The sequence below is a fragment of the Rhagoletis zephyria genome, unplaced genomic scaffold, assembly GCF_001687245.7.
Source record: "Rhagoletis zephyria isolate East Lansing unplaced genomic scaffold, Rhagoletis_zephyria_1.1 Rzeph_scaffold_03076, whole genome shotgun sequence".
NCBI lineage: Eukaryota > Metazoa > Arthropoda > Insecta > Diptera > Tephritidae > Rhagoletis > Rhagoletis zephyria.
This window is the reverse complement of record NW_016160160.1, coordinates 13,758-24,428: the sequence shown is the minus strand read 5'-3', so window position 1 is coordinate 24,428 and position 10,671 is coordinate 13,758. Positions and strand designations below refer to the sequence as shown.

Below are 10,671 nucleotides of genomic sequence, written 5' to 3'. Positions count from 1 at the left end.
TCCATCAACCCTTGTCAAATTTAGTTTCGATACTTTCGATATTAATCATCATGTGTCCACAATTGATTTTAATACAAAACCGATTTCGGCATAGTGCCATTTTAAATGTAATTTTTCTTTTTGTGAAACGAAATACACGAAAAATGGTACCTACTGAAAATGACTCAACGTCGAAATCTGATTGTACCTGAATTCACTGCAACAAAGGAAGGTGGAAATGCATTCCAATAATTACCATACTGTTGCCATAGTATTGTATTCTTTACAAATTATATAATTTTTGAAATCTTTAAAATGCGTTTTCTCAAAATTACTTCAAGCCATGCCACATATAGCTTTCGCTTCGGTTTGGCATTTTCTTTGGATGTAGAGCGGAGATCTTTCATGAAAAGGATACTTTTAGCAAGAAATTAATTTCACGCAGTGCGTGATTTTTTCGGTCAACGTTGCAAACGTGCACGTGCAAAACGCTTCATTTTGATATGGGTGTATTTGAATTTAATATTTCTTTACTAAATTCTAAAATTTATTACGAGTTGGGTTGGTGCTCTCTCATATGCGCATTTTTTTAATTTAATTTTTAAATTTAGCATTTAAATTAAATTTTTAAATTTAGCACGTTTTTTTCAAATTCAAAAATTTTTTCTCTCAGTGTTTTGTTGATTTTTTTTTTGGCAGTTGTTTGTTCGCGCATTTTCTACCATACAAAGCTTGTTCCACAATTTTTTTGTATGGAGAAAATGAGCAAAATCTCCCACAAAGAAACAATTTCCAAAAACCAACGGTAAGCCCTAGCTATTGAAATTTGCACGTAGTTTCGAATGGGCTACAAAACTGCATACTCAGAATATTTCTAAGTAATCTAATTAAAAAGCTGGATATTTTGATGGAACTTTGTTGAATTTTCCTAATTTTTGTACACACTTTGAAATTCTGACTACGCTTTCACAAAAGAATAACAGACATTAACAGGTCTATTCTGCGCTGGTAATAAAAAGTTTGTAACCGGTAAATAAAGTTCCTGCCAATTTTTAAACCCTTTTCGCATTCTGTATACTCTTGTAACCGGTAAATTTTGTTACCATCTCATAAGCTGGTAACAAATTATTGCCCCGTGAAATATGCAATGCCAGGATTTGCACAATTCTTCATAGCTGAATTGCTGAATATTTTAACTGCATTACCAACGTACCTAGAATCGCGGTGACAAGAACTGGTAACATTTTTTGGTAATACAATTTTCCGGTTACAAAATCTGCGGTAACGTGCAGAATAGACCTGTAAATGAACGAAATGGAAATAGCCTATTTATATTTTCGTCACTGTATTTGTATGTACATAAATGTATGACGAGATGTCGCAACTTTAACCGTTTCGAAAGAACAATTTATAGAAAATTTCTCTTTGGAACATACCCAATCGAATTTATACAATATGTAGTGATCTAAAAACTTGCAATATTTGTGACATCTAAAAGAAATCGTAAAAGAGTTTACAGCCAATTTCACAAAAGCAATTTAAGTGAAAAATTATTTTAATTTTTTTTTTTTGAATTTTATATGGAAATTAACAGAAAATAGAAAATCATTTTCCATTTAAATTGCTGGTGAAACCTGCTGTTAGTAGCTGCTTTAGCTGCACTTCACCCAGTCAATTTCGCACACGAGCCCAATTTTTTGTTTTTCACTTGCAGACTAGCGCCTAATACTTTTTTCTCTTTGGAATGGTTTCATTTTTGTTGCAGTACAAAATAAACTAAGTAGTATATCTATAAATTTCAAATTAAAAAATAACTAAACTAAATTAATTATACAAGCACATACAACAACACTACAGGCTCCTCATACCAATGATAATGCTTTGATTTCTTAATTTCTTTAAAAAAAAGCAAAAAAAAATTATTAGTTACTACTTTTTTGCTAGTAGTATTACTCTTTTACTCATAATTAATAGTTTTTTCTTTTAGTTAGTTATTTCACTAAAGAAATTTTCGCAAGTAAACGGCTGCAAATTTAGTACCTGGCATCATTTTTTTGTTTATTGTTTTCAGTTATATGTATGTGTATGAGGTAGTAATGCGGTATTTATTATTATTCGTTTTTTCTTTGCGCATGTTTGCTTAAGCCGTTTCACGTTTCAAAATTTTAAATGTTGTAATTCATTTTTTTCTTTCTTCTAATTATTATTACTGCTCATATTGAAGTAATATTTATGTAAGTAGTGCAAGTTTAAATGGAAAGTACTTGGTAAATTGTACTTTTGCCCTGAGAAAAAGTTCTAGTCCTGTTTTGATTTACCTTAATTTTATTTATGTATGTATGCAGCGCATATCTGTATGTACTATTTATGTATAGTAATGTAGTATATACGCATGTAGTTAATTATGTAACATGTGATTACGTGTTTCGGTATGTATGTATGTACATAATTTCAGCATCGGCTACTCCCTATGTACATATGTATATATTTTATACACGAGTGTATGTATTTCGTTTGGCAAATATGTATGTATGTACTTATGTATGTATTTAGGTATATGTATGTATTTTATGTACTTGTTATATTAGCCACTACATGCATGCGTGTATTTTTATTTATTTTTTTTTTTTTTTGTATTCTCTTTTATCAATGGAATGCTTTTACTGTATATTTTATTTGCATAAGTAGATACTTGTAAACTTAATTAGATATATTTGCTATAGTAAATTCACTTTTTTCCAATTTTTTTTTTTTTTGTTTCAAAATTCTCTTCATATTTTTGAGCAAAGCATTTACCGTTTTGGGCTTTATGCCTGTAATTATGTATGTATGCGTGTTGTGTTTTTCGTTTTTGTGCGTTCTTATCTTTACCACTATATACATATGTATGTAGTAATTAGTTAGTTTTCGTTTTTTTTTTAATTACGTAGCCGCTTTTATTCACCTGTGGAAGCGTACTTTTATGCCTTGCCTTCTACTTAATGCATCACTCACTAAATTTTTGCATAGCTTTTATATGCTTGTCTTTATATTAAATATTTAAATTAACTACAACTGTCACTGTGTCTGTATTGTGTTTTTTTTTCTTAATTTGCAATATTTTTCACTAATAATTTTTTTTTTATATAAAAAAAGATTTTGATTTTTGTCATAGGAACTTTTGATTTTCATTCATCACTCAAGTCGCAAACTCAGTGATAAGATTGCGCGCCCTTAGCTAGCGAAAAGTGTTGCCAGATGGTAGGTTTTTGTATTACAAAGTCTTATATCGGTACTAAGCTATTTTCGGTAATTTAATATGGTTTTTCACTTCGGAGAAGGCTTAATTCAAAAGCGCACTCAGTCTTTTATTGTAGTTTGAAATAATCGCAGGGCCTATGCTAAATATCGGTAATCAAAGTTGTATAGATAATTTTAGCGTTTATGTGTTTATGTATGGAAGTGTTTTAAAGCATCTAAATAGTCAAAAAGTATCTGTATTTTTCTTCACTAAGTCGGTATCACAAATTTTTCGATAATTTTCGAAAATCTCTTTCCTAAACAAAAATCGAGATTTTTCGATCATTATCAACATTTCGCAATCTGAATTTGGTTTGTGTTCCTCAATAATTTTCGAAAATTCTACAGGTTTTGAAAGCATATATGTATTTGGATAAAAATTTTTTCGACAACTGTCGATATTTTTTCCGCAAAATCGACATATTTCAAGAATTATCACAATTGTATTATCAAAATTTTCTGCAATTTACATTTTTGAATTCAGCATTCTTTTACTAGCATTTTCCTGTAGATTTCGAAAGGACTACAAATTTTGGACAACAACGGACTGGTAAATCCAAAATATTCGCTTAATATTCGTATTAAAATTTTTTGGAATTAACGAAATTGTATTTATCGATATTTTTATCAATTTACGTTTTCGAAACTGCCCTTTCGAGTTCAGAGCTCCCCAATAAATAAAAATTGAGATTTTTCAGAACTGTCAATATTTTATTAGATTTCGAAATTTGAATTTTGTTTCCGTTTCTCTATAATCGACGTACATAAATACTACGGGTTTTGAAAAAATAAATATTTTCATTTACCGTTTTTTGGCAACTATCGATATTTTCTGCGCTAAATCGACAAATTTTTGGAAATTATCAATATGGTGTTTATCGAAATTTTTTTCAATTAACATTTTCAAAAAACAAAAAGTTTCCTGTCGAATTCAGCATTCAATAAATTTCGAAAATTGTACAGATTTGGACGAACGTAAGAGTAAGTCCAAAAAGTTTTTGAAATTTTTTGCGCTAAAGCGACCTTTTTTGAAAGTTAGCGAAATGGTATTGAACGATATTTTCATCAAAATTATGTTCTCAGAAAATACCCTTTCCAGTTACATTTGAATTTTTCTGTAGATTTCGAAAACACTACATATTTTGAAAAACGTACTGGTAAATTCCAAACATTTATTGAATATTCGATTTTAAAATGTTTGCCCCAAATTGAAATTTTTCGGGAACTATGAAAGTTTTACCTATCGATATTTTCATCAATTTACATTTCCAAAAGTACCCTTTTAAGTTCAGAGTTTCATTTCAATTTTTCTGTAGATTTCGAAAATACTGCAGGTTTTGAAAAATATGCCGGTAAATCGAAAAATTCTTCTAAATTTTATAACTTTCGATAACTATCGATATCACTTTCGCTAAATCAGCATTTTACATCTTTCGTATTTACTAAAACTTTCATTCAATAACAGTGAAAAGCCTCCGTTTGAAAATATCATAGTTTTAGAAAAAATATGCCTACTGGTAAATTAAAATGTTTTGATAAAAATTCAATTGTCTTATTACATTTTGCAGCATTTATCAATTTTTCATTCCATAAATCGATATTTTTTTCAATCGATCGCGTTTCAATCGAATTTTTTGTTATTTTTTTTGCTTAAAGATTTCTTCAAATAATGTTGATAGTTTACGTGCATTTCGATGCTGCCAAAAATATTTAAAACAAATCTATATTTTTTTGCTTTTTCTGAAGATAAATCTTCAATATTTTGATCAACGTTTATGCATTTAACGATATTTGTTTGAATAAGTTTTCGATAAATACCGGTAGAATTGTGCACATCGAAGCGATCCTGAAATGTTTGATACTTTCAAATGAAATAAACGATTATTTTCCATCTTTCTGCTATGTATCTATTATAAAAATCGTAGATAAAATCTATTGAAACTTTGGAATTAGTCAATTAATTTCTGCCGTATAAGCGAGTTCTACTCGAGTTTTATAAATATTTGTTCCATAATTATCGATATTGTTCGATAATTATCGATACTTTTCAGATAATTATCACCATTTTTCAATTACTATCGGTTTTCGATAGTTATCAATATTTTCTTAGATAAGTCTTTGACATATATTTATCGCGGTCAATATTTATAATAAATCTTTTTCGCGGTCGATCGATTATAAATGTGTGCATCAACGCGATCGACCAATTTTGTTATTTTCCAGTCATTCACAAAAAAAAAAATTCAAAAAAAAAAAATTGCATAAATTACTTTTTCTCTCTATTTCAAATATCGACATTTTCATCTATTGTTTATAAGTCATATACCGTTCATGAGTACAAAACAATTTCATATCTGGCTAATGGCCCCCTGCTTGCAAAACCATCTGGCAACACTTTGCTCAAGCCATGGACGCACACATTACATACATGCCACCCCTCAACCATGACCGCCTTAGGCTGGGGTCAAATTAAAAGACACAGTTACAGGTCCTGAGATGCGTTTCCTAACGGGCAAATAAACAATAGCTGGCACAAACCTGTTACATTGCTCCTCCGCGTCACCGTTCTCAGCGTCTGCCGCCATTGCATCCTTTTCCCGCCGCTGCTGTTGCAATTCCAAGACGAAAGCTTGCATTTGTGGTTCTCCATCAGCCATGTCGACAACCGCAGCGCTGTCTTTTGGCACAGCATACGAAGCTATTTTGCCGCTTTTCTCCGCTAACTGATTGAGCGCATCCTGTTGAGCCGGCATGTTGGCGGCTGTGAGAATGGGTGACGTTGCGATTGTGCGGGTCCTATCCCCTTTCGCATTGACTGCCGCCCTGCTGGCGGTGGCCTCTTTGTGGTTCTCCTTAGCGTCCGCATGCTTAACACTGCGTTGTGCCACTGCATTTTCTTTAGACGACTTGCATTTGCTGCCGCTGCTGCTGCCAGTCGATGTGGTGATGCGTGTTGACAAATTGGTTGGTTCCACACGGCTGCTCTCTGCTGCTTGCACTGCAGCACTGTTAGTTGGCATCAACGGAGCCACTTGAAATTTGTCGTCCGCCACTAATGCGCTACTACTAGTGCTGTCCGCCTTTGATTTGACCTCGTCACGTCCACCTGCTTCGTCTTTTGTACCAGTGCTGCCCATGAATTGGTCGTGTGCGGCGGCAGCGCTCAGGTCACCAGCAACGCCACCACCACCACCGAGCAGCGAATGCGAGCGTTCGTGTATGAATAGAAATGCGTAATAGGGAGTGGTGAAGGGACACATCGTGCACTGATACTCTTGCAGACGCGGCGATTGGAGTGCCTGTTCGGCGACCACACCAAACATGCCAGGTAACATATTCTTGGGCATGTTGCCGAGTAAATGTTGCGCATTTAGGTTTTGCAGAGCTTGAGCAAGATTCGTGGGGTTCGGTAGAAGTCCAGCAGCAGTACTGGCGCTGCTACCTGTACTAGTGCTGCCGCCGCCGCCGCCGCCGCTAGGACCGGAGCTGCCCGAGCCGTTGGGTATTTTGAGCGTGGGGCTAGTAGACTTACACAGCGGGCCGTACTGCTGCTCGATTTCGCGCAGTTTTTCAATGCCCGCCGATCCGTGATCGCTCAGCAAATGACCACGGAGCCACTTGGCGCTGCGGAAGCGGCGCGTACAAATTACACAGACCTCTGTATAATTGGCGTAGTCCGATTTGGAGTCGCCGGAGTTGCCGCTGCCAAAGGGGCTCTGGTTAAGTCCGCGACTGTAGTCATTTTCTGCAGCTGGCAGTTGTGGCTGTTGCTGCGACTGTGGCGGCGGCTGTTGCTGTTGCTGTTGAGCCTCGAAGCTCAACCCGTTCTGGCGTGGTTGCGGCAGCGGTGCGCCCTCCTCAACAATGCCGTGCGTGTTGTGTTTATGCACGCGCAGAAAATATTTGCTGCAAAGCTCCTTGTTGCAGATGTTGCAAACAACGCCACCAATTTGTGCGCCATTCTCGATTTCGATGCCGTGCATGCGTTGCATGTGCGTCTTCATGAAATATTTGTTGCACAGCTCCTTATTGCAGATTTCGCAGTAGCTGCTGGTGGGTGTGATGGTGTAGGGCGGTCGTGAGTTAGTGGCTGCGGCACTCGGGTTTATCGGACGTTCGGGTGTGACAAAACCTTCGCGGAGTGGACTACCTGACAGCAGATGGACTTCGGCGATATGTTGTTTGAATTCTTGTATATTGGCAAAGTCGCGATCGCACTGATTGCAGCGCATCTCGTTGAGCGGTGGTAGAACACCTGGTGAGCCGGATGGCGAGAGTTTGAGCGCTTGTTGGGCCTGCAGCTGTTGCTGCTGCTGAAATAGGTGTTGCTGAAAGTTCAGCGGCAGCGTACTGGCACTGCTATCAAAGAGACCAGCGTGTTCGGTTACAATGTGTGCTTGTAGCGTATATTGGTTCTCCATTTCCCTGCCGCAGAGGTGACAGCCCAACGAACGTTTGCCATTCAAGTCATTGAGTTGTTGTATCATTGATTGGAGCTTTTGGAGATTTTGCAAACCCGCCACAGCCTCAGGGCTAGCCGGCATATTGGCACCCGAATTGTAGGATTCTGCTAAAATCTTTTGTGGCTCTGGCGTAGATGGCATGCTATTACTAGCCGCCTGCTGTGACGGTTGCTCAGCAGATTGACGACCGGAGGAGCACTTATTCTCTTGATTTTCGTCATTACCGCGTGATATGTCCTCGTCCACTTGCTCGAGCTTGATGCGTTTGGCCATGTGCTGATTCGTCTCATCCACGCTGGCATTGGCTGTGGCGGAAGTAGCTGCATTGGCGGCCGCAAACATGCGTTGTGCCATAAGCGCCTTGTCGCCGGCCATCATCAAGTTCAGCGGCATGCCCGGCAGACCCATGAATGGCCATGACATCTTCTGCGTCAGCTGCAGTTGCTCATCCTTCACGTCGTCTGGTGGCACAAATATGCCGTGACGCTTCCATTTGTGCGTACGCAGGAAATACTTGTTGCAGTATTCTTTGCAACAGATTTCGCAGAAAGCTTCCGGATTGAGCACGCCAAGCCGACGTAGCTTATCGTGTGCGAAGTTGGCATCACGCGCCTGCTGTTGCGATTGCGGCGATAGTTTGCGTGGTTGTGGCGTGAAAGCCACTTCCTCTTGTTCGAGCGTGAAGTCCTGCCGAAAGCCGTCGGGCATTTGGAACTGTTTACCAGCACCAGAACTAGCAGCATCTGTGACCACCGATTCATGTTTCGTTTCATTTTGTGCAGCAGCGGCTGTATCTGACTTCGCTGTGGACTGGGGTGGCTGCGGTGGTGGCGTCGGTATCGGCTGCTCGCCACCAGGGCTGTTACGCGGTAGCTGTTCGTGCGATTTGGCGCGATGACGACGCATGGCGAAGACATTGGTGAAACGTTTTGAGCAAATGTCGCAATACACCGGCGGCGGTGCGGGCGGTGTAAGTTGTTGTGCGGTTGCGCTGTTGGCTGCTTGTGCGCTGAGTTGCTTCTGCTGAACCTCTTCCAAGGCCAGTTGTTGTTTCTGCTGCAATTGTTGCATGCTGTGCTGCTGCTGCTGTTGCTGTTGTTGCTGTTGTTGCATTTGAAGTTGTAACATTTGCGTCATGGCATTCATATTCCCACCAGCCGCAGCGCTGTTGCCGCACTCGCCGCTGCCCGAAACGGCCGGATCGTAGATGCCATGCTTGTTGGCCTTGTGCGTCTTGAGGAAGTATTTGTTGCAGAATTCTTTGTTGCAGAGATCGCAATAAGCTTCGGGATTGAAAATGCGCAACGGCGGACGATTTAACCCGTCGACGCTGGGGAAGCCAGGCATGCCAAGGAGTGGCAGATAGCCGCTGGCTGAGAGCGCAGCAGCAGCAGCAGCCTCCGGTGGAAAGGGGAAACCCATGCCCGGCATTGCGTGCAACCAGGGTTCTTTGCCATTTGTCAGCAGGCTGGGTGTAGAGCTCTCATTTTTGTTGCTCGAGGCGGCGGCAGGTGGAGACGTAGAGTTGTCATAGTCGGGACGCTCGATTTTTACGTTCACTGCGCCAAGCATATCGTATGGCATGTGCTCCGCCTTTTGTTGTGCATCCTCCACAGCGCCGCCAATGCTACCCTGCTCCAGCTCATCATTCTGATGTTCCTGCAGCATATGCAAGCCAAGCTTAAATTCGGTTTCAAAGTTCTCGCCACATGTTTTGCAGAACGTGTGATAAGGGTTCTGCCGCTCATCGGCTGATGCCTGTAGCTCTGTGGCTTTCTGCTCACTCACTTCTTCGGCGTTGCAAATTTTCGCCTCCAAATGCGCCTCTCTTTTCGGTATAATTTCGTGGGGCGTCGAAAGATTCGATCCGTCGCGTACCTCGCCCGCATCTGGTGATATGTCTCCAAATTGCTGTTGCCTTTGCTGCTGCAACATTTCAAACGTTTCCTTCAGCTGTTCCATTGACTTTGGTAAGAACATTTTCGATAATTTCTCTTCGTAATCTATTGGCAGTGTTGTTGGTGGTGGCTTATCTGCAATTATGGCTTCTGCAGTCGCATTGATTAGCGCCCCTTCATTGGCCTCGTTTAGCTGTAGTGCTGCCGCGGCGGCTGCTGCTGCTGCCTGCGCCCCCAAACGACTGGGATTATTTTGTTTGCGTCTCTTCTTTGCAGCATCGTTGAGCGCCTCCAACAATTGCAGCTGCATGGCTGCTGCATTAGCTGCCGCTGCTACGGCCGCTATTGTGGCAGCTGAGGCGCTTTCTGTTGGCGATGATGTCGTTGACATGTCGGCGTCATCGTCAATTACCCCTTCATCTCGTATTGTTGTACTATCAATGGCCTCCTCAACTGTAATTGCGGCACTTGTAGTGATGCCGCCGTTAGACGCTTTTGGTGATGCGCTAGTGCAGCGTTTTGGCGACTGCTGATCAACTTGGCTTGCACCACCACCACCACCACCACCACTGCCGGCTAGGACTTCGGAAATTGTGCGTTTTTGTTTATTTGCTACTGGATTTGTTCTGGTTGTGTTGTTGTTGCTGGTAGTTGTGCTGTTGTTGTAGTTTGTGTTGCTGTTAGTAGTGTTGCTGTTGCTGTTGTTGCTACTGCGATTATTTAGCGAAGATGCATTCGAGACATCGGAAAGTGCTGTGTCCTCACTGCTTAAGTCTGGCGGTGGGGTAGCATAAATAGATGCGGCCATTTTTGTTATTACTGTTGGGAAATAAGTAAATAGAAGGGGATAAAATTAGTTGGTAATTAGAGAGGTTTTATCATCATTGTGAGTGCAACTAATATACTTTAAATATTTAATGTTTGCAATTAAAAATCTAAATAAATCCTGCGTGGAGGTATAAGACATAAACATGCACATAAATAAAAGTGCATATACAAAAATTAAATAAAAATGTTAACTGTAAGATATGCAATTGATTAAAGTAAATAAA

The 10,671-nt window shown here is 39.7% G+C and overlaps 1 protein-coding gene across 1 annotated transcript; it reads right to left on the bottom strand.

The window, feature by feature from the left end:
• Positions 1-5,569: 5,569 nt before the first annotated feature.
• On the bottom strand, positions 5,570-10,427 carry LOC108368336 (uncharacterized). Its single transcript, XM_017623183.1, has 3 exons — positions 9,600-10,427; positions 7,921-9,500; positions 5,570-7,791 (listed from the first exon to the last, which is right to left on the bottom strand). Exons 1-3 carry the CDS (start codon positions 10,425-10,427, stop codon positions 5,712-5,714), a joined length of 4,488 nt encoding a protein of 1,495 aa, XP_017478672.1. The 3' UTR covers positions 5,570-5,711.
• Positions 10,428-10,671: the final 244 nt, after the last annotated feature.

What these genes read in the sequence shown, in the direction of transcription:
- LOC108368336 (XM_017623183.1), bottom strand. Translation starts at nt 10,427, where the DNA reads ATGGCCGCATCTATTTATGCTACCCCACCGCCAGACTTAAGCAGTGAG. An exon ending in TATCACCAGATGCGGGCGAG is followed by an intron (nt 9,501 to 9,599) that starts GTACGCGACGGA and finishes GAAGTGAGTGAG; the next exon opens with CAGAAAGCCACAGAGCTACA. An exon ending in GACGAAAATCAAGAGAATAA is followed by an intron (nt 7,792 to 7,920) that starts GTGCTCCTCCGG and finishes TATGCCGGCTAG; the next exon opens with CCCTGAGGCTGTGGCGGGTT.